The sequence below is a fragment of the Mobula hypostoma genome, chromosome 3 (genome assembly GCF_963921235.1).
Source record: "Mobula hypostoma chromosome 3, sMobHyp1.1, whole genome shotgun sequence".
In the NCBI taxonomy this organism is placed as follows: domain Eukaryota; kingdom Metazoa; phylum Chordata; class Chondrichthyes; order Myliobatiformes; family Myliobatidae; genus Mobula; species Mobula hypostoma.
Window position 1 is genome coordinate 71,012,200 of NC_086099.1, and position 27,362 is coordinate 71,039,561.

At 41.7% G+C, this 27,362-nt stretch overlaps 1 protein-coding gene across 8 annotated transcripts in view; it reads right to left on the bottom strand.

Annotated features, from left to right (window-relative positions):
* Nucleotides 1-283: 283 nt before the first annotated feature.
* Nucleotides 284-27,362, bottom strand: part of LOC134344079 (TBC1 domain family member 1-like) — a 252,006-nt gene continuing 224,927 nt past the window's right edge. For all 8 annotated transcript variants that reach the window (XM_063043305.1, XM_063043303.1, XM_063043301.1 and 5 more), the window contains 5 exons: nt 19,417-19,661; nt 17,872-18,031; nt 17,347-17,516; nt 3,230-3,406; nt 284-2,636 (listed from right to left, as the gene is read on the bottom strand). In XM_063043305.1, coding sequence (XP_062899375.1) covers nt 2,457-2,636; nt 3,230-3,406; nt 17,347-17,516; nt 17,872-18,031; nt 19,417-19,661 — 932 coding nt within the window. In that variant the 3' untranslated portion in view covers nt 284-2,456. The remainder of the gene's footprint in view (nt 2,637-3,229; nt 3,407-17,346; nt 17,517-17,871; nt 18,032-19,416; nt 19,662-27,362) is intronic.

The following is a 27,362-nucleotide window of genomic DNA, read 5'->3' on the forward strand; positions in this document are numbered from 1 at the left end:
GCTGCAGGTGTAAACTAATTTTATTTCTATTCAATCTAGTGTTCAGTAGGGACAAAGACAAAACAAAAATAATTTTTGCACATCCTAATGAAGATTTTAATCTAATTTGCCTCTCTACAGGGACTGCATTAATGTATCTTCTTTACGCCTTACCCTGAGCTTTTGAAGTAATGCACAGGGATGCTTTTGACACAGACTGCAGAGATAATATCTTTTTTCTGCAGATATAGGAAAAACAGGAGCCATAATTCACTTTCAAGCACCTATATACCAAGTTATCAGAATCAAAGTTGAGTTTATTGTCTTATGCACAAGTACATGTATGTACAGGTGCATTCGGAAACTTACTCAGCAGCATCACAGGCACATAGCATCGGATACACAATGGTCACAAGAAATGTATTTTAAAATGTTGGGATGAAAAGAAAAAGAAACAATTGATTGAAATTTTGAGGAGTGTAAACATTGAAATAGTTAAACTCAGATTTGGTAATTCTAAAACTTTCTTTAAACTGTGTGGAAATTTTTTGAACTTTTCCCTACACAGAACAACATTAAAGTTAACCATTGGGCTACCAGTAGTGGGAAAGATAAATGCAAAGTCACACTGAACTTCACTTTTGAACTATTTGATACTGTTGCATCTCAAATCTCAACCTGCTCTCTACTAGGCACAATTCATGGCACATTACCAGTACAAAAGGAAAAGGACTAAACAACATCAGCAATGGCTCTGATTTATGAATTAGTGAATAAAGAAATCCAACAAATGCAAAACAAGTAGTTCAAAAATCATGGCAACCCATTTAATATGACCGTTTCCTGGAAACACGTAGCTTAGCTCACTCATTGTGTAATACAACTACTGAGGTATCAGAATTGCGTGAAAAGGCACATGGACAAGAAAAGCATAGTTAATTATACTGGTGCTTGAATATATCACAATCACAAATTTGGAATACTGTCCAACATCTACATAGTCCCTTCCTTTTATGGACTGGATTGAGATGATGATAGAATAGTGCATCATTTTTTATAATCACTGGATATCTCTTCCATCCTAATGTTATATAGCCCATTTTAGATCAATTCAGTTGAGAAACAGACCATGCAGATCAGGCCTGGAACAATATTATATATAATTTTTTTAAAAGCAATTCTCTCTGAATTGCATGATTGCAAGACTATTAACCTTTTACTTAGCTTCTTTTCAGTTCCTAAAATGTTTTAAAAATGCTCAGTAGAGGAAAAAGTGACCTATTTTATGATACCAAACTCCAGCACGAGTGTAAAAGAGCATGTAAGTCAGATCCAGCCCATCTAGATCTATTTAACCTAGCACAAACCAGTTTCACTGAAAAGGATTGGCCCAAAAAGTGTTCACATCCAAATATGCAGGCAAGTAGATAATAAGAGCAATGAGTTGAACTAATGAAGTGTTGGTTTCCAATTCTTAAAATATATCAACAGATGGATACCATGTTAATTCATTGGATGGTCTTAGCACTGATCAAACTTTCAGTTTTATTTGGTGATATGTAAGTCCATGTTTTGTACTTAAACACCAAGTATTGTGAAACCACCCAAAAATATTGATGTATATGACGGGCTAGATGAAATGAAATGTGAAATCAATCATAAATATTTTGGCTGTGGTACATTATTTTCCATGAAACTTTGAAAAAAAATGATTCCTATTTACCAACCATTTTCTACTCAAAGGAAGCTGATATATTAAAACTTGTAAAACACAGATAAGCCACATTACATAATCTCCCACCGTGGGTGTTGTAAGGCTTTTCAAAAGACACCGCTTGATTTGACTTGCAATTTTCTTTCTCAGCTTTTGTAATTTTGTCTTTACATATAATTTCATTTTGTAAGGTGTACTTTTTTAAAAAAAACAAGATAATACTAATCTTGGTTAGGGATGAAGTGAGGTGAATTAAGAAAACTAAAAATTCCAATTAATGGCAAGAGGAACGTTAGTGTAGTTTTCTTACAACATACCCACAAACTTCGAAATGAAGTGACCACCTCCGATGTAACCCTCCGAATGCAAGTGTCATAATGACACTGAAAGCACATGGCTCACTTTTGGTTATCACTACAAACAAAGTATTATGAAGAATCCTTCAAGTATTGTGTCCTGGTTAAGAAGTGTCCAAAACATAAAGACAAAACAGGTACAAGCATTAGATATAAATAAACCCACACAATTTTCAGAGAAATGAGTTTTCTATTGATCTGCTTTGACAGCAGGTAATAATCCAGTGATCAGTACTATGCCTATATTGTTAAACAAGATGTTACTGCTGTGCCTTTGAATGGATCGCATATTGATATTTTGCTCTGTGGTGCGATGGAAACAGAGAATCCCACTAATCAAAATGTCTTCTCTTGCTTCATACCCATCATTTAAAGTGCATCAGGTTTTATAATCCTTTTCTTCTGCTTCAGAGAGAGTTGTTTTTAACGTGCTCTGTGCTGGGAACCTGCTTCTGAAATTCTTCCACCGTAGCCAGGAGTGCAGCTCTCTCCAACTCAAGTCTATGAATAGCTTGCTTTAACTTTCCTTCATTAGAGAGCAAAGTGTTGACTGTAGCTTCCAGGCTTTCAATCTTAGTATGAGCAACCTTTACAAAGAAACAAAAGAGAGTTGTGTTTATAAAGTGCTTTCTACATTCTCAGTGTGTTCCAATGCATATCAGATCCGAAAGAACGTTTTTGAAATATAGACACGACTACAATATTGTGAAGGATTACAACTTAATTGATGCATTGCAAGATCACTGAGTGGTAACCATTGCTTAGTTAACCAGGGTAAAAAATGACTAATAATTAGTTAGAATGATGCACTTGTAACAGAAGTTAAGAGCCAATGGACCTTGATTTAAAAATAACATAAAAGTCAACTTGTCAGCTCACTGAAGTATTTTCCAATTTATCTCCTTCCCCAGTTTGTACCTTTTCTACATGGCCCAGCTAAAACAGGAAACTGATATTCCCCCTGGTCCTGATACAGGGTCACAACCCAAAACATTGGCCGCCCCTCTGCCCCAACAGATGCTGCTTGACCTGCTGACTACCTCCAGCAGTTGTTTGTTCTTGCTGCAGTCTCGTGGTTGTAGTGCAGGCTTGAAAGATAACCTCAATAGATTGCCACTAGTTATTAACAATGTTAGAGCTGTATTTTATAATTAATCTGATCAAAATTCACTTTTCATACCTCAAGCTCCTCCAGCAGATCACTGTTCTGCTTGCGCAAGCTATTGTTGCTCTTTTCCAATTTTTCTAATCGCTCATTTTCAGTCATTGTGGGAGAAGAATCTATCAGCTCATCCTGAAGAACATGATACTCAACTTCGTAGGCCTGCAGTTGCTTGGACAGGTCCATCTCGAAAACCTGCACACATCAACAGTGGTACTTTTAACACAACCTACAAAATTCCTTCACATTTATCTTTAATTAACTTGCCTGCTTAGCTGCACGTCTAGTACACATTTTATTTCTTGGTCAACTATTGCATCTGTTGACATAAATACCTCTTGTAGGAACAGTTCTGGACATTTTAAAAAGCTAGATGTTGGAAATCTGAAATAAACTACGGAAAATGTAATGGAAGTACTCCGAGGACTCTGTGGAAAGTACTCTGTGGAAACAGTTAATAGTCCAGGCCCAAGACTCTTCATCAGAACTGAGAAAGAGTGGAGGAGGAGGAAACAGTTAAACTTTTCAGGTTGACAGCCTTTCACCTGAATTCTCGTAATGGTGAACGTTCTGATGAAAGATCATTGAATCTGTAATATGCAAAAAAAAGTTGATAGATATAATAGAAACACACAATGATGGAGGGACTTGGCAGGTCAGGCAGCATCTCTGGAAAAGAGAGCAGTCGACGTTTCTGGTCGAGACCCTTCATCAGGACTGCTGAAACAAAAATGAAGAGTCAGTGTTGGAAGATGGGGGAAAGAGGAGGAAGAAACAAAAGGTGATAGGTGAAACTGGCCCGGGAGGGGATTGAAGTAAAGAGTTGGGAAGTTGATTGGTGAAAGAGATAAAGGGCTGGAGAAGAGGGAATCTGATAGGAGAGGACAGAAGGCCACGGGAGACAGAAAAGGGGGAGAAGCACCAGAGGGAGACGATGGGTGGGTAAGGAGATAAGGTGAGAGAGGAAAAAGGGGATGGGGAATGGTGGGGAGGGGGCATTACTGGAAGCTAGAGAAATCGATGGTCATGCCATCAGGTTGGAGGCTACCCAGACGGAATACAAGGTATTGCTCTTCCAACCTGAGTGTAGTCTCAGCACAACAGTAGAGGAGGCTATGGACTAACATGTCAGAATGGGAATGGGAAGTGGAATTAAAATGTGTGTCCACTCGGAGATCCCGCTTTTTCTGGCAGAGAGAGTGTAGCTGCTCAGCGAAGCGTTCTCCCAATCTACAAACGTTTGTATGTTGGGTCTCACCGATATACAGGAGGCCACACTGGCGGCACTGAATACAGTAGATGACCACAACAGACTCACAGGTGAACTGTCACCTCACCTGGAAGGACTGTTTGGGGCCCTGAATGGTAGTGAGGGAGAATGTGAAGGGGCAGGTGTAGCACTTGTTCCGCTTGCAAGGGTAAGTGCCAGGAGGGAGATCAGTGATTTATTGAACTTCTGGCTATCTACACCACCCCCCACCAATCCTGATTCCCTTTTCCCTCTCCCACCTTATCTCCTTATCTGCCTATCATCTCCCTCTGCTGCTCCCCCCACTTCTTCTTTCTCATGGCCTTCTGTCCTCTCCTAACAGGTTCCCCCTTTTCCAGCCCTGAATCTTTTTCACCAATCAACTTCCCAGCTCTTTACTTCGCCCTTCCCCTCCTCCAGGTTTCACCATCACCTTGTGTTTCTTCCCCCCTCCCCTCACCTTCTAACTGACTCATCTTTTTTCCCAGTCCTGATGAAGGGTCTTGGCCTGAAACGTCCACTGTACTCTTTTTTTCCCCACAGATGCTGCCTGGCCTGCTGAGTTCTGCCAGAATTTTGTGCGTGTTGCTTGGATTTCCAGCATCTGCAGATTTTCCCCTGTTTGTGATTGATATAATCAATGAAAATAATACAATGGTAGAGATTTGAATTTAGACAACACTGGACTACAGTGGATAGAAACTTATGCTAAGTTTAATGAATGAAGGACAGAATGGTTTACAAATAATTCGGAAAATAGGACCATCAGGCCGTACTCCTCCTCCTGGCTTACAAACAGAAACTGAAGCAGGAGGTCACGGTGTCAAAAGTAGTGTCGCGTTGGACGGAGGAAACAGATGAGGTCCTCCGTGACTGCTTTGAATCGGTGGACTGGTTAGTATTCAAGGACTTGGCAGCTAACCTCGATGAGTATGCCTCAGCTGTCACGGACTTTATTTGGAAATGCACGGAGGACCGTGTGTCTTGCAAGACGATCCGGGTATTCCCTAACCGGAAACCTTGGACGAATTATGAGGTCAAGTCCCTTTTAAAGGCTAGAGCTGTGGCTTTTAGGTCCAGGGATACCAGTCGCTACACGGAATCCAGGCGTGAACTCCGGAAAGCCATTAAGGGCGCTAAGAGTCAATATCGAGCCAAGTTGGAAGCCCAGGCTAACCAAAGGGATGCCAGTAGACTATGGCAGGGTCTAAATGAGATCACCGGGCGCAAAGAAAAGGCTGGGAATATCAATAACATAGAAACATAGAAAATAGGTGCAGGAGTAGGCCATTCGGCCCTTCGAGCCTGCACTGCCATTTATTATGATCATGGCTGATCATCCAACTCAGAACCCAGCCTTCCCTCCATACCCACTGACCCCTGTAGCCACAAGGGCCATATCTAACTCCCTCTTAAACATAGCCAATGAACTGGCCTCAACAGTTTGCTGTGGCAGAGAATTCCACAGATTCACCACTCTCTGTGTGAAGAAGTTTTTCCTAATCTCGGTCCTAAAAGGCTTCCCCTCTATCCGCAAACTGTGACCCCTCGTTCTGGACCTCCCCAACATCGGGAACAATCTTCCCGCATCTAGCCTGTCCAATCCCTTTAGGATCTTATACGTTTCAATCAGATCCCCCCTCAATCTTCTAAATTCCAACGAGTACAAGCCCAGTTCATCCAGTCTTTCTTCATATGAAAGACCTGCCATCCCAGGAATCAATCTGGTGAACCTTCTTTGTACTCCCTCTATGGCAAAGATGTCTTCCCTCAGATTAGGGGACCAAAACTGCACACAATACTCCAGGTGTGGTCTCACCAAGGCCTTGTACAACTGCAGTAGTACCTCCCTGCTCCTGTACTCGAATCCTCTCGCTATAAATGCCAGCATACCGTTCGCCTTTTTCACCGCCTGCTGTACCTGCATGCCCACTTTCAATGACTGGTGTATAATGACACCCAGGTCTCGTTGCACCTCCCCTTTTTCTAATCGGCCACCATTCAGATAATAATCTGTTTTCCTATTTTTGCCACCAAAGTGGATAACTTCACATTTATCCACATTAAATTGCATCTGCCATGAGTTTGCCCACTCACCCAACCTATCCAAGTCACCCTGCATCCTCTTAGCATCCTCCTCACTGCTAACACTGCCACCCAGCTTCGTGTCATCCGCAAACTTGGAGATGCTGCATTTAATTCCCTCATCCAAGTCATTAATATATATTGTAAACAACTGGGGTCCCAGCACTGAGCCTTGCGGTACCCCACTAGTCACCGCCTGCCATTCTGAAAAGGTCCCGTTTATTCCCACTCTTTGCTTCCTGTCTGCTAACCAATTCTCCACCCACACCAATACCTTACCCCCAATGCCGTGTGCTTTAAGTTTGCACACTAATCTCCTGTGTGGGACCTTGTCAAAAGCCTTTTGAAAATCCAAATATACCACATCCACTGGTTCTCCCCTATCCACTCTACTAGTTACATCCTCAAAAAATTCTATGAGATTCGTCAGACATGATTTTCCTTTCACAAATCCATGCTGACTTTGTCCGATCATTTCACCGCTTTCCAAATGTGCTGTTATCACATCCTTGATAACTGACTCCAGCAGTTTCCCCACCACCGACGTTAGGCTAACCGGCCTATAATTCCCCGGTTTCTCTCTTCCTCCTTTTTTAAAAAGTGGGGTTACATTAGCCACCCTCCAATCCACAGGAACTAGTCCAGAATCTAACGAGTTTTGAAAAATTATCACTAATGCATCCACTATTTCTTGGGCTACCTCCTTAAGCACTCTAGGATGCAGACCATCTGGCCCTGGGGATTTATCTGCCTTCAATCCCTTCAATTTACCTAACACCACTTCCCTACTAACATGTATTTCACTCAGTTCCTCCATCTCACTGGACCCTCTGTCCCTTACTATTTCTGGAAGATTATTTATGTCCTCCTTAGTGAAGACAGAACCAAAGTAATTATTCAATTGGTCTGCCATGTCCTTGCTCCCCATAATCAATTCACCTGTTTCTGTCTGCAGGGGACCTACATTTGTCTTTATCAGTCTTTTCCTTTTTACATATCTATAAAAGCTTTTACAGTCCGTTTTTATGTTCTCTGCCAGTTTTCTCTCATAATCTTTTTTCCCCTTCCTAATTAAGCCCTTTGTCCTCCTCTGCTGAACTCTGAATTTCTCCCAGTCCTCAGGTGAGCCACTTTCTCTGACTAATTTGTATGCTACTTCTTTGGAATTGATACTATCCCTAATTTCTCTTGTCAGCCACGGGTGCACTACCTTCCTTGATTTATTCTTTTGCCAAACTGGGATGAACAATTGTTGTAGTTCATCCATGCAACCTTTAAATGCTTGCCATTGCATATCCACCGTCAATCCTTTAAGTGTCATTTGCCAGTCTATCTTAGCTAATTCACGTCTCATACCTTCAAAGTTACCCCTCTTTAAGTTCAGAACCTTTGTTTCTGAATTAACTATGTCACTCTCCATGTTAATGAAGAATTCCACCATATTATGGTCACTCTTACCCAAGGGGCCTCTCACGACAAGATCGCTAATTAACCCTTCCTCATTGCTCAAAACCCAGTCCAGAATAGCCTGCTCTCTAGTTGGTTCCTCGACATGTTGGTTCAAAAAACCATCCCGCATACATTCCAAGAAATCCTCTTCCTCAGCACCTTTACCAATTTGGTTCACCCAGTCTACATGTAGATTGAACTCACCCATTATAACTGCTGTTTTATTGCACACATTTCTAATTTCCTGTTTAATACCATCTCCGACCTCACTACTACTGTTAGGTGGCCTGTACACAACTCCCACCAGCGTCTTCTGCCCCTTAGTGTTACGCAGCTCTACCCATATCGATTCCACATCTTCCCGGCTTATGTCCTTCCTTTCTATTGCGTTAATCTCTTTTTTAACCAGCAACGCCACCCCACCTCCCCTTCCTTCATGTCTATCCCTCCTGAATATTGAATATCCCTGAACGTTGAGCTCCCATCCCTGGTTACCCTGGAGCCATGTCTCTGTGATCCCAACTATATCATAATCATTAATAACAATCTGCACTTTCAATTCATCCACCTTATTACGAATGCTCCTTGCATTGACACATAAAGCCTTCAGGCGCTCTTTTACAACTCTCTTAGCCCTTGTACAATTATGTTGAAAAGTGGCCCTTTTTAATGCTTGCCTTGGATTTGTCAGCCTGCCACTTTTACTTTTCTCCTTTGTACTTTTTGCTTCTACGCTCACTTTACACCTCTCTGTCTCTCTGCACTGGTTCCCATCCCTCTGTTGTGAACTAACCTCCTCACACCTAGCCTCTTTAATTTGATTCCCACCCCCCAACCATTCTAGTTTAAAGTCACCTCAGTAGCCCCCGCTAATCTCCCTGCCAGGATATTGGTCCCCCTAGGATTCAAGTGTAACCCGTCCTTTTTGTACAGGTCACGCCTGCACCAAAAGAGGTCCCAATGATCCAAAAACTTGAATCCCTGCCCCCTGCTCCAATCCCTCAGCCACGCATTTATCCTCCACCTCATCGCATTCCTACTCTCACTGTCGCGTGGCACAGGCAGTAATCCCGAGATTACTACCTTTGCGGTCCTTTTTCTCAACTCCCTTCCTAGCTCCCTATATTCTCCTTTCAGGACCTCATCCCTTTTCCTACCTATGTCATTGGTACCTATATGTACCACGACCTCTGGCTCCTCACCCTCCCACTTCAGGATATCTTGGACACGATCAGAAATATCCCGGACCCTGGCACCAGGGAGGCAAACTACCATCCGGGTCTCTGGACTGCGTCCACAGAATCGCCTATCTGACCCCCTTACTATCGAGTCCCCTATCACAACTGCCCTCCTCTTCCTTGCCCTACCCTTCTGAGCTACAGGGCCAGACTCTGTGCCGGAGGCAGGGCCACTGTCGCTTCCCCCGGGTAAGCTGTCCCCTCCAACAGTACTCAAACAGGAGTACCTGTTGTTAAGGGGCACAGCCACCGGGGTACTCCCCATCACCTGACTTTTCCCCTTCCCCCTCCTAACCGTGACCCACTTGTCTGCCTCCCGTGGCCCCGGCGTGACCACCTGCCTTCCACTCCTCTCTATCACCTCCTCGCTCTCCCTGACCAGACGAAGGTCATCGAGCTGCAGCTCCAGTTCCGTAACGCGGTCCCTTAGGAGCTGCATCTCGATGCACTTGGCGCAGATGTAGACGTCCGGGAGGCTTGGAGACTCCAGGGCCTCCCACATCCGACACCGAGAACAGCAAACTGCTGTAACTGTAGCGCTTCTCTTCCTGACAAACTTAATGTATTCTACGCAAGATTCAAACAGAAGAGGAGCGTCCCGCTCCCTCCGGATGAACCGGACCTGGCGGCATCGAGATTCGTCGTCACCGAGGAGGACGTTAGAAGGGCCTTCCTGAAGATAAATCCAAGGAAGGCGATGGGCTCAGATGGTGCCCCAGGACGGGTTCTCCGGGCCTGTGCAAGCGAGCTAGCTGGAGTGTTTGCTGACATCTTCAACTGCTCCTTGCTTCAGTCTAAGATCCCCTCGTGTTTTAAGAAGGCAACAATAATCCCAGTGCCAAAGAAGAGCAAGGTGGCATGCCTGAATGACTATCGACCTGTGGCTCTGATATCAATTGCTATGAAGTGCTTTGAGAGATTGGTTATGGCACACATCAACCACATCCTACCGGTCAACCTCGACACTTTGCAATTCGCCTACCGGAGCAACAGGTCAACTGCAGATGCCATCTCTCTGGCCCTACATTCCTCCTTAGAACACCTGGAGAATAAAGATGCATACATAAGGCTCCTTTTCATTGACTACAGCTCTGCCTTTAATCCATCATTCCAAATAAACTGATTCCAAAGCTCCGGAACCTGGATCTTCAACTTCCTCACAGACAGGACCCAGGCTGTAAAAATAGGGGACAAGCTCTCCTCGACAATCACTCTGAGCACCAGTGCCCCACAAGGCTGTGTACTCAGCCCCCTGCTGTGTTCACTGTACACCCATGATTGTGTAGCCAAGTTTCCATCAAACTCAATATATAAATTTGCTGACGATACAACAATTGTATACCGTATCTCGGATAATGATGAGTTTGAGTACAGAGAGGAAATTAAGAACCCGGTGGCATGGTGTGAAGACAATAACCTATCCCTCAACGTCAGCAAGACGAAGGAATTGGTTGTTGACTTCAGAAGGAGTAGCGGACCGCACGACCCAATTTACATCTGTGGTGCACAAGTGGAACAGGTCAAAAGCTTTAAGTTCCTCAGGGTCAATATCACAAATGACCTGACTTGGTCCAACCAAGCAGAGTTCACTGCCAAGAAGGCCCACCAGCGCCTTTACTTCCTGAGAAAACTAAAGAAATTTGGCCTGTCCCCTAAAACCCTCACTAATTTTTATAGATGCACCCTAGAAAGCATTCTTCGAGGGTGCATCACAACTTGGTATGGAAGTTGTCCTGTCCAAGACTGAAAGAAGCTGCAGAAGATCGTGAACAAGGTGCAGCACATCACACAAACCAATCTTCCGTCCGTGGACTCACTTTACACCGCACGCTGTCGGAGCAGTGCTGCCAGGATAATCAAGGACTCGACCCACCCAGCCAACACACTTTTTGTCCCTCTTCCCTCCGGGAGAAGGCTCAGGAGCTTGAAGACTCGTATGGCCAGATTTGGAAACAGCTTTTTTCCAACTATGATAAGACTGCTGAACGGATCCTGACCCGGATCTGGGCCGTACCCTCCAAATATCCGGACCTGCCTCTCGGTTTTTTTTTGCACTACCTTACTTCCCATTTTTCTATTTTCTATTTATGATTTATAATTTAAATTTTTAATATTTACTAATTTTAACTATTTTTAATATTTAATATTTGTAATCCAGGGAGTGGGAAGCACAGAATCAAATATCGCTGTGATGATTGCACGTTCTAGTACCAATTGTTTGGCGACAATAAAGTATAAATAGTGTTGAGGCTAATAACACTTTCAGATACATGAGGAATCAAGAAGCTGTTGTTAGAAAACATTGGTACACTGCTGTATGCTGACAGACCATAAAAGTTCTGCTCTTGCACACAGACATCAGGTAAACCCACTTCAGGCATTAAATCACATCTCAAAATTTAAATAATATGATAAAAAAAACTACTGCCCATCAACCTCTGGCATAAGTGTGGAGGCTCAACTCCACAAGGGTAAATAGGTGTCTCAGATTTATACAGAAAGTAAGAGTTGCTACCTCACAGTGTGAAAGATCCCGATTTAACCTTGATCTCCACTCTGCTGCTGTCTGGAGGGGGAGCTTGGTACATTTTCCCTGTGACTGCACCGATTTCTTCCAAGTTTTCCCAAATATGTGTACAGAATGGTTGGTTAATTGGAACTGTACATTTCTCCTAGTGTGTAGGAAGAATCCAGTGGGCCGGTAATGAGAATGTGGGGAGTATTTTAAAAAATGGGATCATGATGGATTAGTGCAAATAGTCGGTTGACAGCTGGCATGGACTCAATGAGCTGAGAGCCATATTTCTGTGTTGTATGACTCCATGACATTTCCTTCCCATCACCGACTCCTTGTCTCTCTTTTTATCCATTTTTTTCTTTCACACCATTTCCCTCCCTGTACATGATGTGACACTAAAGTCGCCATTTCTAATTTACAATAGTTTGCTGAGATCATGTAACATTAATTTCAGAATAGTTTAAGTGTGGTTGAGAAAGCAGAGGCACAGCTGTTCATTTAAATCCCTGACGTTCTGCAGAAAACTCAGTATTGTCTGCACATCATGCTTTCACAAGCTTTCAGTGCAAAGTGGCTGACAATGAAAGGGTAACAAAGGTTAATCTAATTAACAGCTGTAGTTGGCTAGTTGTAGGAATTTTTGGGCCATTATATTACTTTTCCAACATTGATTTCCCTCATGAGATTAAAAAGTATTCACTATGTATACTTGAAAACATGCATTTATTTAAGATGTGCCCCATCACCAAATATCCCAACCCCTCTCCTGGCTTCACCCATCACTGTCAGCATCTACTCCTTCCCCCCCCCCTTCCTTTCCAGTCTTGGTCAGAAACATCAATTGTTTATTCTTCTCCATAGACACTGCCTGACCTGGTGAGATCCACCAGCATTTTTTGTGGTACCTCACAAAAACCTAGTGATCAGTAAAACCATGCATGGTTTTCTCATTTCATACAGTTAATACCCAATTTTTTAAAAACTGTGTTGAAATAGTATATAAACAGTACTGATAGAGAAAACATTGCAATGAAGGGAACAAAATGCAAATAAAACAAAAGTTCTAAATTATGTACAAGTTTAAGAAGACATTTATCCAAAAAGATAACGAAAGGAAATTGAGCTTCAAGCTTCCTCCCCCCCCCCACCCAATCTTCAGTCTGTAGGGTATTAACCATGAACAATTGGTTATTCTGCCATTTTGCATATTCGTTGCACTTTATTAGGTTAAACTCTCTGTGATAAAGGCATGGGCAGATTCTAAATAAATGCGGGACATCCTTTCTGTCACAGATATGGATAATTGACTTCTTTCTGTGATGTAATCGTCTGCACTACTTTTCCTTTTTTAAGTCTCCAGCAGTATAGTCTAAAGACAAAACTGTAGAGGAACAGATTGGGGAGATTTACCTCATGATTCCCTATACCCTCTTTTCTTTGCCAATAACCACAAGTCAATGTGGGTACTTCCAACAAACATGACAGTGCATATAATCATTCTAGATTTACTAAAAAGAATGATTTCTTTCTTTTGAAAACTTGAGGAGAATAATTCTAAACCCAACACCAAAGTATGATGGGAATATGACCAAAGACATCCTGCGAATAAATTAAAACTGAATAGCTGTATTATTGAGGAAAGCTGTTCTTACAATAAGAACATTAGAAACAGAAGCAGACGTTGGCCATCCTCGTCCTGAATCTGCTGTTCAATGAAATTGCGAGTGATCTTTCACCTCACTTTATTACAATAACACCATATCCAATGATTCCTTAAATAATTAAAATGCTATTGATTTTTGTTTTGAATATAGTCAGTGACACAAACTTCATGGCTTTGGTGGAGACAATTTCTAATATTCATCACCTAGTGTGTGAGGAAATGTTTTCTCATCTCAATCTGAATGATTATTCTCTTATTTTGGGATTATGAACCTTAAATCAAGAAACTTCAGCCGAGGCAGCCCCCGCATTTGTTATACCAAACCACAGAAGAATTCTGTATCATTCAATGATATGTCCTCACTCTTCTAAACTCAAGAATCTTGGCCCCATTCTGTTTACAGCACAACCCCCTTCACTAATTGCAATAGGGAGAATTGAAGTGAATTGACCACACTCTATTGCACCAGTCTGGAAGGCTTCGTTGAAATCCCTTTATCACAGTATATCATGCCTCGGGTGGGGAGTCCAGACCTACACATAATGTTCTAGGTGTGGCCTCATCAAGGCCCCCTGTAATTATGGTAAGACATTAATGACTCAGTACATAAAACATTTGTAAAGAAGGCTAACATGTCACTTGCTTTCCTGATTGCTTGGTCAACCTGGATGTTAGCTTTCAGTGACTTAAGGACATATTGACGATTCTGAACACTCCCAACCTTCAACCTTTCACTATTTAATTTTGCAGACATCTGCAGGCAACTGATATTCTTCATTCAGGCAGAAAACACTGGTGGGAGTTGTGTACAGGCTACCTAACAGTAGTAGTGAGGTTGGGGATTGCATTAAACAGGAAATTAGAAATGGGTGCAATAAAGGAACAGCAGTTATGATGGGTGACTTCAATCTACATATAGATTGGGGGAACCAAATTGGTAAGGGTGCTGAGGAAGAAGATTTCTTGGAATGTATGCAGGATAGTTTTCTGAACCAACATGTCGAGAAACCAACTAGAGAGCAGGCCATTCTAGACAGGGTATTGAGCAATGAGGAAGGGTTAGTTAGCAATCTTGTCGTGCGAGGCCCCTTGGGTAAGAGTGACCATAATATGGTGGAATTCTTCATTAAGATGGAGAGTGATATAGTTAATTCAGTAACAATGGTTCTGAACTTAAAGAGTTGACGGTGGATATGCAATGACAAGCATTTGAAGATCGCATGGATGAACTACAACAATTGTTCATCCCAGTTTGGCAAAAGAATAAACCAGGGAAGGTAGTGCACCCGTGGCTGACAAGGTACATTAGGGATAGTATCAATTCCAAAGAAGAAGCATACAAATTAGCCAGAAAAAGCGGCACACCTGAGGACTGCGAGAAATTCAGAGTCCAGCAGAGGAGGACAAAGGGCTTAATTAAGAAAGGGAAAAAAGATTATGAGAGAAAGCTGGCAGGGAACATAAAAACTGACTGTAAAAGCTTTTATAGATATGTGAAAAGAAAAAGATTGGTTGAGACAAATGTAGGTCCCTTACAGTCAGAAACAGGTGAATTGATCATGGGGAACAAGGACATGGCAGACCAATTGAATTTTTGGTTCTGTCTTCACTAAGGAGGACATAAATAATCTTCCGGAAATAGTAGGGGACCAAGGGTCGAGTGAGATGGAGGAACTGAGGGAAATACATGTTAGTAGGGAAGTGGTGTTAGGTAAATTGAAGGGATTAAAGGCAAATAAATCCCCAGGGCCAGATGGTCTGCATCCCAGAGTGCTTAAGGAGTAGCCCAAGAAATAGTGGATGCATTAGTGATAATTTTTCAAAACTCTTTAGATTCTGGAATAGTTCCTGAGGATTGGAGGGTGGCTAATGTAACCCCGCTTTTTAAAAAAGGAGAGAGAAACCGGGGAATTATAGACTGGTAGGCAGACATCGGTGGTGGGGAAACTGCTGGAGTCAGTTATCAAAGATGTGATAACAGCACATTTGGAAAGCGGTGAAATCATCGTACAAAGTCAGCATGGATTTGTGAAAGGAAAATCATGTCTGACGAATCTCATAGAGTTTTTTGAGGATGTAACTAGTAGAGTGGATAGGGGAGAACCAGTGGATGTGGTGTACTTGGATTTTCAAAAGGCTTTTGACAAGGTCCCACAAAGGAGATTAGTGTGTAAACTTAAAGCACACGGTATTGGGGGTAAGGTATTGATGTAGATAGAGACTTGGTTAGCAGACAGGAAGCAAAGAGTGGGAATAAACGGGACCTTTTCAGAATAGCAGGCAGTGACTAGTGGGGTACCGCAAGGCTCAGTGCTGAGACCCCAGTTGTTTACAATATATATTAATGACTTAGACAAGGGAATTAAATGCAGCATCTCCATGTTTGCGGATGACATGAAGCTGGGTGGCAGTGTTAGCTGTGAGGAGGATGCTAAGAGGATGCAGGGTGGCTTGGATAGGTTAGGTGAGTGGGCAAATTCATGGCAGATGCAATTTAATGTGGATAAATGTGAAGTTATTCACTTTGGTGGCAAGAACAGGAAAACAGATTATTATCTGAATGGTGGCCGATTAGGAAAAGGGGAGGTGCAACGAGACCTGGGTGTCATTGTACATCAGTCATTGAAAGTGGGCATGCAGGTAGAGCAGGCGTTGAAAAAGGCGAATGGTATGCTGGCATTTATAGCAAGAGGATTCGAGTGCAGGAGCAGGGAGGTACTACTGCAGTTGTACAAGGCCTTGGTGAGACCACACCTGGAGTATTGTGTGCAGTTTTGGTCCCCTAATCTGAGGAAAGACATTCTTGCCATAGAAGGAGTACAAAGAAGGTTCACTAGATTGATTCCTGGGACGGCAGGACTTTCATACAATGAAAGACTGGATTGACTAGGCTTATAATCGCTGGAATTTAGAAGATTGAGGGGGGATCTTATTGAAACGTATCAAATCCTAAAGGGATTGGACAGGCTAGATACAGGAAGATTGTTCCCGATGTTGGGAAAGTCCAGAACGAGGGGTCACAGTTTGAGGATAAAGGGGAAGCCTTTTAGGACCGAGATGAGGAAAAACTTCTTCACACAGAGAGGGGTGAATCTGTGGAATTCTCTGCCACAGGAAACAGTTGAGGCCAGTTCATTGGCTATATTTAAGAGGGAGTTAGATATGGCCCTCGTGGCTACGGGGGTCAGGGGGTATGAAGGGAAGGCTGGGGCGGGGTTCTGAGTTGGATGATCAGCCATGATCATACTGAATGGCAGTGCAGACTCGAAGGGCCGAATGGCCTTCTCCTGCACCTATTTCCTATGTTTCTATGATATTAATGAATTATACCGCTGGGTGCTATGGTAGTGCGCAGTTACCACAACACTATACAGCTCAGGGTGTCCAGAGATCAGGGTTCAATCCTGGCATCGTGTGTAAGGAGTCTTTGTACATCCATTCTGTGGAATGTGTGGGCTTTTTCGGGGTGCCCTGCTTTCCTCCCACAGTTTGAAGACATACTAAGTAGGTTAACTGGTCGTTGTAAGTTGCATCACACGATTAGGTGAGAGTTAAATCAGGCTACTGGCTGGCCGGAAAGACCTACTCTGTGCTATATCTCTAAGTAAAATAAGTGGTGCCCCAGGGCACCACTGCTCAATACAAGAGGACATGGCTTTAAGGTAAGGAAGTTCAAAGGGGATATTAGAGGAAGGTTCTTCACTCAGAGAGTGGTTGGTGTGTGGAATACACTGTATATGGAGGAATTTAATGTGGGGGGGGTGGGGTTACATGGCAGGCAGGGTTTGAGAGTCGGCACAATAATGTGGGCTGAAGGGCCTATACTGTGCTGTACTATTCTATGTTCTATGTATGTTCTAAAATACCACAGCATCCCTCCAGGAAAAGTAAAATAAAATATACCATACAATAAATGAATTTATAGCATAATACCTGATTTATTGTTTTTTCCATCTGCACTAGTCCAAGATTAGGGAGTGTGCATTTTATAAAGTCAACTATTGATTCCAGGCTCTCATGCTGAAGTATTAGAGGCTTGTGGTTTCCCAGCAAGCTAAGAGCTACTTTAAAGATGACCTCTGACCCTTGAAGGAAAATCATATCTGGAAAAGAAATGCAAAATAGATTTTCAACATAGCAGTAAAAACATTATTGGTTTTGGGGGGGGGCAGTTCTTTTTTAAATGAATTTGACTTGAGGTTTCTTTCATTAGCAATAGTGAAAGTAATGAATGAAAGAAGGTTTACTGATTTACTAATCTATGTAATTATGGTGAACAAGAGTACTGAAATTGCTGGACTGTTTATTGCTCAAGACTATTAATGGCATCGGTCTACCCTGGGAAAATATAATTAGTTTCTATTCATTATCTTTCTATTCTTAGCATCTCAGAACTCAGGACAAAGAGCATGCGTGGTATTACGATATTAAAGATTTTAAATTAACAAAAATACTCACCAAATACTCTAGCCACAAATCCCAAAGGAAACTGAGAGGCAAATACAGTGAGAAACCATGGGGCAGCGTAAAGACTGGGGCTGATTTCATTCTCCTCAAAGTGGCAGTAAAGATCGCGATGATAGTCATGGAGGAGTCGTGAAAGCTGGTACATCTGTATCTGTAGGTCCAGAAGGAGAACTTTTAATCGAATGATTACACTCAATTAAATGGAGATCAAGCAACTTTCAGAACTAGTGTTCATTGGTATGGCAAACGCAGGGCTCTGAAATGCAACAAACTTCCACCGATTTCCAGTCAAAGCTCCAACAGCACTGACAGATCTTCTAAGGAAATTCTAAACAGTATTTTCTTAGTTCTACACTGAGCTCTCAAAGGAGATTTGGCAGAGGGCAACTAGACCAGCAGAAGTTCAAGACTTGTGCTGCCAAAATTCCATACATACAGATCCTCCCCAGGTCACAAGCACCCAACAGTGACACTCCGTACATATGATTGAGTGTTTGGGAGGTTGCTGTGGAATGGGAATGGGGCATTTCCACATGCCTCCTCTACACAATCTCTCCTGCCCTCACCTCCCCCCACTAAGCCACAGCAAATGGGGGCTGGGCTGAGCTGAGTAGAGCTGGGTGCACCAAACAGACTCACTGAAGCTGGCAGCCGCTTTTACTATGCTAGTTTCCTGTCCCACCATGGCTGTCTCCATGATCTCTCTCACACACTGTTCTGTCCAGTGAACAGTTTGGGTTCCAGTTTTCAGGAGTGGAATTCTGTCATAACCTGTGTGAACAGGAGTAGACAGGATGATCCCTTAAACCTCACTTGCCATCTCACTCAGACGGCTGGATTTCCATCACTTCTCTTAGTACCCAAGAATTACCAGTCTTGAATTTACCTATCAATTAAACATTTGCTAATCTCTTCGGTAGAAAATTTCAAACAATTCACAATCTGAATAAGGATATCTTTTCCAGCCTCAGTACTAAAAGGGCTAACCCATTATTCTGAGTCAATAAACACATGCATTGCATTCACCAATCAACTACTCAGAACTTATCCCTTAATGAGTGCAAACATCAGAAGAATTGGCCTCAAATTTAACTCGGGATAAATAATCATTGTCATTTCTCCACCTGATGCACCCTGTCAGCCAGCAATAGCAAGTTTTTGAGCAGACCGCATTTCAACTCATTGAAAACAGTGCAATTTCCAAAATATCTCTGTAACTCTATTTGAGCGATGCCCATTCTCTACCCTTACACCACTCCACTACTCCCTGTCCCGCTGACAGCGCAGAAACAATGCCCAAAGTCACGAAATGATGCTCTTTGACAACTTTGGTACAATATCTTTTCTCATCTTCTATGACCTTTCTGAATTGATAAAATACGAAGTACATTACAAAATAAGACTATTTTACTCAACTTATTAAAATTAATAAGCAGCTGTACAGCCATCTATAACGGCGTGCACACAACCATCCCCCAATGACTACGATATCAATTCAGATCAAACTCAAAAATGAGTACCATGTAACATCTTTACCTGTAAAATAATCATGTCGGGACGATACTGCCTTCTCAAGCCCATGTCATACATGAGAAACTTCAGCATCTGAAAAGCATCTTCTTCACTCATGTGCAGCAGCAAGATTCCTGCCACAAAACTAAGCCCCTGGCAATAGCCCACCTCTGGATCCAGAAGAGAATAGGCTTTCAAGAGATTGTATAGTGAGAGTTGTCCAGCACCCAGCTGAGTTGTAAAATAGGGATGTGTTGGAAATGTGCGCCCTGGAAAACAAGACCATTCAGTACATCAAAGCAAGAACTGTACTAAAACCCCAAGTTCCATTTGAGTACTACATTCAGCAACTACGAATATCCTGCATAATTAAATACTGTATACTGTACAGGGATAATGCAAAAAGACAAACGATAATGGAAAACATTAAAAGATATTAGACATGTTGCACATCTCTTATTGGTTAATAATAAACTAAGGATCAGAAACTATTGATGCAATCATGAAGGAGGCACATCAATGGCCATATTTCATTGGGAATTTGGGAACTGTTTGATCATCAAAGACTCGAGCAAAATGTCTATAGATGTATGGTGATGAGCATTCTCACTGGTTGCATCACAGCCTGGCAGGAAGGTGCCAATGCACAAAATTGAAAGAGGCTGCGGAGGATTATACGCTCAGCCAGCTCTCTCAAGGTCATAACCCTCCCGATCACTGAGGACATCTTCAAGAATTGGTGCCTCAGGAAAGCGGCACTCACCACCTGGAACATGCCCTTTTCTCATTATTACCGTAAGGGAGGAGGTACAAAAGCCTGAAGACCCCACACTCCAACATTTTAGGAGCAGCTTCTTCCTCTCTACCATCAGATTTCTGAACACAACCTCATATTTTGCTCCCTTTTCTCACTGTTCATTTATTTTTATTGTAAGTTGCAGTAATTTTATATCTTGCATTGTACTGCTGTCGCAATTAACAACAAATTTCAAGGCGTCAGTGATAGTAAACCTGATCCTGATTGTTTTCAGTCGTACTTATTTCCCAAGTTCTCAAGTACTTCAGGCATTTTCTCAAAACCATTTACAAATGTTTTCGAATATACTTGTTAAATACAGTGCTACTCTCACCCTCCATCCCCCCCCCACCCCGCCCCGCAGGTGCAGCAGTTCAGGTAACAGAAGTTCACCCTGATGGAATTCTCAAATCACAACCAAAGTATCTGAGAAACAGAATTTAAATGTGAAATAAAACTAACACACAATGTGCATGGAGAACTGAACCTGACCGCAGGCTCCTGGTTCACAGATGGCCACTTAAGCAACTTGATTTGGAAACTGACAAGGCATTGTCTTCCATTAACACTTGTAAAATAAGTTATCAAACAATAACTATTTACAGTTAATTTCCAAAAACCTCTTATTACCTTCTGACACATAAGGGACTAAACAGCTCTATAATTTTTAAACTGCTGCTTTGTTGGCTACTAGATAAATTGATTAGTTACTAATTTGGCTGGTTCATTGATATGAAATACTATAGATACGATATACAAACTGAACCACAGAAAATGAGGTAGAACTCATCATTTGGTAGAGAAAAATTCATTTCTCTTCACAATGAAAACTGATACATTATTATTTTAGAATGGCTTCTCAAACAATTAGGCTTAAATTTTTACCTAATTAAATGGGTTGTCCTACCATTAGCAAATCCAATACAGCAATGCTAAGAAAATTCATAAAAATAAAATATTCAAAAAAGATTTGAATTTCACAGAATTAAGCAGAGGAGGCCTAGAATTTTAATTGTTATGTATTTTGCTAATGGGGTAGTGAGTCACTACATTTCGGCTATGGTGTGAATACACTAACATAGGGTACTGGGAGCACATTAGCTAGAACTATTTCCAGAATCTTATTATTAGTATTTCAAAGGACATCTCATGACATTTTACCATGTATGTGAAGAGAGTGGTAGTAATCACAAGATGTATACCTGATCAAATACTTAGCACAACTTGTGTAGGTCACTATTAGATTAGATTAAACTTTACTGTCATTCTGCCGAGTACAGATACAAAGCCAATGAAATGCAATTAGCATCTGACCAGAAGTGCAAAAGAATAGTATTATTTACAAAAATGCAAATAAAAAGTGCTACAGCATACAAATATAAAAGTACTGAGACAGTCCAATATGGTGTAATACAATACTATGTAGTTAAAGGCAGTAACATGAATGTAAGTCAGGAGAATTGATGAATGATGCAAATATTATCAAAGTGCTAGTGGCTGTTTGATTCCATATAACCATATAACAATTACAGCACGGAAACAGGCCATCTCAGCCCTTCTAGTCTGTGCCGAACTCTTACTCTCACCTAGTCCCACCGACCTGCACTCAAGCCCATTGGTACTTTAACAGGTGTGCAGTTGATGGGCATGTCAAAGAGAATAGTTTAAAGTGAAATAACTAGGAGATATCCTGAAAGGCAGCATAGTCAATGGGCAGAATGGCCTCTAGCTAAGTGTCTTTTTGGGGACTGGTTTTGTCAGAATTTACTCTCATTCTCTGCCAATCTAAACTTCAGCCTATCAAAGTTGGTGGGTTTGAAGCTTGGTTTGTGTGCTGTTAATTGTTCAGTCCCAATCTCGATCACTGGAGCTCACAGAGCCATGACGGCAAATTGCACAAATGAGAACACAAAGAGCAGTGGTGGGAAATGTGGTTGGGCGATGGGTTTACTGACCATGACCATGCATACAAGGTCAAAAACACTATGGACTGAGCCAGTTCACTGGGGCTTAACTCTTCACCTCCTCCCACTCCATGGGTGCCTGGAGAGGTACGCGGCCCAGAGGCAGAGAGCTTCCTTACTTCTCTACATTTTATTAAAAGGCCTCCAGAGCTGAAAAAATCTAGATAACTGCTGACGTGTGTTATGTCATGTCTTCCACTACTTGTGTAAACTTTCACACTACCAGTTTTCACTGCAAAACTCTTTCCCTTTAGAGCTCCAGATTGGTCCTTATTCAACTTGATCAAATTGAATCCTGTTGAAAGAGAGAATAGATTTTCCAAAAATAATTCTTCGGGATATTTTACAGTGTTTAATACTTTACATAAACATGAGACATTGCTCCTTTCACCATTGTAGGGAAAAAAAATCAGGATTCTAGAGAGACTGAGCTAATGAAGAAACATAAAATGAGTCATTGATAAATGATTATAAACATTCCTTTTGGTGCCAAGGTTTAGGGGTTGGCACATAACACCATTGAAAACAACACAAAACCCTACAGATGTTGAAAACCTGTTGGAAAGAAGAGAACATGTTGGAAATACTCATCTGCATCTGTGGAGGAGAAACAGAGCTTACATTTTACTGTCAACGATCTTTCCCTCAATTCATTGGCGCTCGACCTGTTGAATGATTTCATTATTTTCTGTTTTCATACCATCTATTATTGCATTTACAATTTTCCCAAGTTTGATTTTGAGTTAACTCATCCAAAGTATGCTAATCATAGACAGCACCTTTACAACTAAGATAATGGGGTGTCATTCTTCTAAAATATCTCTACTATCTTTAATATTTTTGACCACATAGATCTCTGCTTCACTCCTCCTCTACGATGGATCTTTGCATTCTGGGGCTCCATGCCCTGCTATCAAAATGAAGTCACTACATTGTCCCAAACACTCTCACCTCACCTGCTGAGTAAATTGCATAGCTTCTCTTCAAGCAACAGGCACATAGATCAATACATTTTTCAGATAGTAAAAGGGTTAGTCCGGGAAAATGTCACCAAAGTAAAGAATCTGGCAAGCACAAGGGGTGAATTGTCCAGTTCGTCGGTTTCTTATAATTCTCTAAGCCCACTTGTCATCTACAGGGCATAAGCATTGGAATACCCACAGCAACACTCAAACTCAAATTAACTTAGATAAATGTACAGGCTTGTGCTGAACCCATCAACTGGGACAGTGTCCACTCTGCAGTACTTGCAGTCCATGTGATGTTTTCTCACAGTATACAAAATCACATTTATTTCTTTTTCTGCAGACAAGAGAGGCATTCAATATGAGTCACGAGCTATTTACAAATCCAAAACACGGTGTTTACATCATCATTGGGTCATAATCCCAGAATCCACAGCTAAATGCAGGACAGAAAACCTCCACAAAGTACCTCAGGGAGAAAGCCCATCATCTCCTACCAGCGATGGCTCCAAATTTGCTGCACATCAAGATAAATGTAAAATGCTGTACTGCGTAAAACAAAATGCAAAGATTCGGGGCTTATCCAGCACAGACAAAATGATGGTGCATGATCTCCGTTTATGTTGTAAATTTTAAAGACTCTCCTTTGCCTTAAGAAAACAACACCATCACCATAAATTGGGCCAGTTTCCACATTTTTTCAGATGACTGGGTCTTACCATTTTTTATAATGGGGAGAACAGTTATTAAACTGACCAACTGCATGTTAAATATCATCTTGCCACAAGAAGCCACAATTTTATACTGATGAAACAAAGGTCATGACTTTGGGTCATCTACATCACTGTACCTGATTGAGCTAAATCTGTAACAGCGGGGACATGAACATCTATTTCTCTAATTTCCAGTAATTTCTCCCCCCTCCTTCTTTATTTGTCTATTCCCCAGTCTGGGCCCTCTCTTACTCCTTCTCTTCTCTTTACCCGCCTATCACTTCTCTCAGGTGTCTCTCTTCCTTCCCTTTCTTCCATGGTCCACTCTCCTCTCCCATCTTCTTCAGCCCTTTACCTATCATCCCCCAAGCTTCCACTTCATTGCCCCCTCCACCTTCTCCCTTAGCTGGTCTCACCCATCACCTTCCAGTTTGTCTCCTCCTCCTTTCATGAGCCCCCATCACCCAGGATTGAACTCTGATGCCCTGAGCTGCAATAGCATCGCGCAAACCACTATGTTATCAAGGCGTTATCTGAGGATTAAAACTGAGAGCTATACGGATTTGCTCAAGTCTAAAGCACAGACATGGAAATTTAAAGACACAAGCTCCATATAAAAATGTACAGTAGTTCCCCAAAATCCCACTAAAGATTTCAATAAAAAATATTTTAAAAAGACACAAATTGCTTTATATTTCTAAGCAAACCAGGTTGCAAAATGAATGTTGCTTTTTGTTCTGTGGAATAGTAACAGAGTCCAAATTGTATTTCAAACACAAACAGATCTCAGGTCAACCCAGGCCTTGCAGCTAAAGTTATCTGAACCTGTGCTTGTTTCAGAAAATTCAGGCAATTTTGGATGCAAGATGATCACAGACAGCCACAACATCTTCTTGCATTGAGATCAAATGCAAGCTGACCTTTATAAACAGTCACCAACATCCACTTAGGGCAACAAACAGGAGTGGAAAATATACAACATTAATGAGTATAACTAGAAAATTTTAAAAATGGCAAGTTACTTCTGCTGATGCAAATATAAATTGTTCCACTTTTCACAAAATATTATCATCTACTACACATATGCATCAATTCGACTACTTTTCAGCCAAATTTGAATTCACTCATTTAAAATGTAAAACAACTAACTTTAAAATGATAACAGCATCAAACTATCAAAATTATCCTGGAATAGGGTCAAAATGACAGAATATTTTTTTCTAAAGATCTCTATAGAATTCAAGTAGCGTGTTATCAAATTTTACACGCATAAAAATTAGTTAGCTAGAGAACGACAGAAATAGAAAGGCTTATATGTTAAAACAACAGTCCAGTAACTGTAAGATTGAAAGTGTTAACAAAAACTGGGCTGTAACAGGGTGGGAGCACATATAAAAGTCTATTTATTCTGGTGCGAACTCCACCTTAACCACAAAATATGAAGTGAAAAGAGGGTCATAAAGAATTATTTATCAAGGGTCTCTTTTGGAGTAGCAACCTACAACAAGAGGAAACCTTAACTTTAAAATTCAGCATATGTCTCGGCTCACAAATGGAATACAATAGTACAAGATCTCCCTGTTTATTTACACGTTAGTTTACAGCATTGGAACATGCAAGAACATTTACCAGGGATCTGGAGTAAAAAATATCAATGAATAAAATACACGAATCAAACCTAAACTATTATTAATTAAATATATGTGTTCAACTAGTGTAGTTAGCAATCTACCTGCTGCTGAAGTATGTTACCCACAATGGCATCGACAGCGGTGACCATACTACAGAAAATGCATCCTGTCTACATACCAGGTACAACCATACATCCACCATTATGTCACATGTCACCACTGCTCTGCTAAGTGGAACACAAATTAGATGAGATTAGATTAGATTCAACTTTATTGTCATTGTGCCGAGTACAGATACAAAGCCAATGAAATGCAAGTAGCATCTGACCAGAAGTGCAAAAGAATAGTATTATTTACAAAATAACTGCAAATAAAAAGTGCTACAGCACACAAATATAAAAATACTGAGCCAGTCCAATATGGGTGCAATACTGCTTAGCGCTGTGATGTGAGGTTCAGCAGGGTCACAGCCTCAGGGAAGAAGCTCTTCCTGTGCCTACTGGTGCGGGAGCGGAGGTTCCTGTAGTGCCTACCGGACGGGAGGAGAGTAAAAAGTCCATGGTTAGGGTGAGATGCATCCTTGATAATGCTTTTCGCCCTGCCCAGGCAGCGTCTATGGTAGATGTTCTCAATGGTGGGCAATTGAGTGCTGATAATCCGCTGGGCAGTTTTCACCACCTGCTGGAGTGCTTTGCGGTCCGATACGGGACAATTGCCATACCACACTGAGATGCAGTTGTTGAGTATGTTCTCAATGGTACAGTGGTAAAAGTCCATCAGTATCCTGGGACAGAGATGAGCTTTCTTGTTGCTCCGCAGGAAATAAAGGCACTGTTGTGCCTTTTTGATCAGGACGGAGGAGTTCAGGGACCAGGTGAGATCCTCAGAAATGTGGCCAGCAAGGAAGTTGAAGCTTGATACAGGCTCCACTACAGCTCTGCTGATGTAGATGGGGACATTAGTGTGGCTCCTAGCATGCCTGAAGTTCACAATAATCTCCTTGGTCTTCTGGGTGTTTTGGTCAGGTTGTTATCGACACACCACGCAGCCAGGTGCTGGACTTCATCCCTGTAGGCCGTCTTGTCATCCCCTCTGATCAGACCAGCCACCGTGGTGTCATCTGCAAACCTGAGTATGGAGTTAGAACCATGTACAGGAACGCAATTATAGCTGAAAAGGGAGTACAGAAGAGGGCTCAGCACACAGCCTTGAGGCACGCTGGTATTCAGGGTGAGAGTGGAGAACAAAAGCACATAAAGTAAATAAGGATGACAATAGAAATTATGTCCTGCCATAATCTTACATCAAGTACACCGTTCCATTTTCATCAAGCCTGGTGGCCAGTTTGCTCAATGAGGACAGCAGATTAGCACATGAAGAATCGTTTGTTACTTATACAGGTGCAAACTCCACCTTAACCTTGCTTATAAGTTGAGAGATGAGACTTGTATATAATATTCAAGATGTAGTCTCATTAGGACATTATATAATTACAACACAATCTTTTTTTTAAACCTTTATAATAAAACCCACTTGCAATAAAGGCCAAGTTAGCAGATTGCTTGCAGAACCTGTATGCTAACGTCCAGTGATTCAAGATAACCAGGTATCACTGAACACCCACACCTTTCAATCTTTCTGAACTTAGAAAGATATTCCACCCATTTTTTTTTTTTACTCTACAAGCCTCACACTTCTTCCACATACATTTCCTTTGATAGATCCCTGTGCATTCATAGCCTAACTATATTCTCCACAAGTCTGTGCATTCTTCTCGCACCTCACACTGCCATCTAGCTTTGTATCAGCAGCAAAGCTGGTTATTTAACACTTGGTTTCCCCAGCAAACCCAATCTAAATAATTGATATAAACTGTGAACAGCTAAGGACCTAGCATCAAT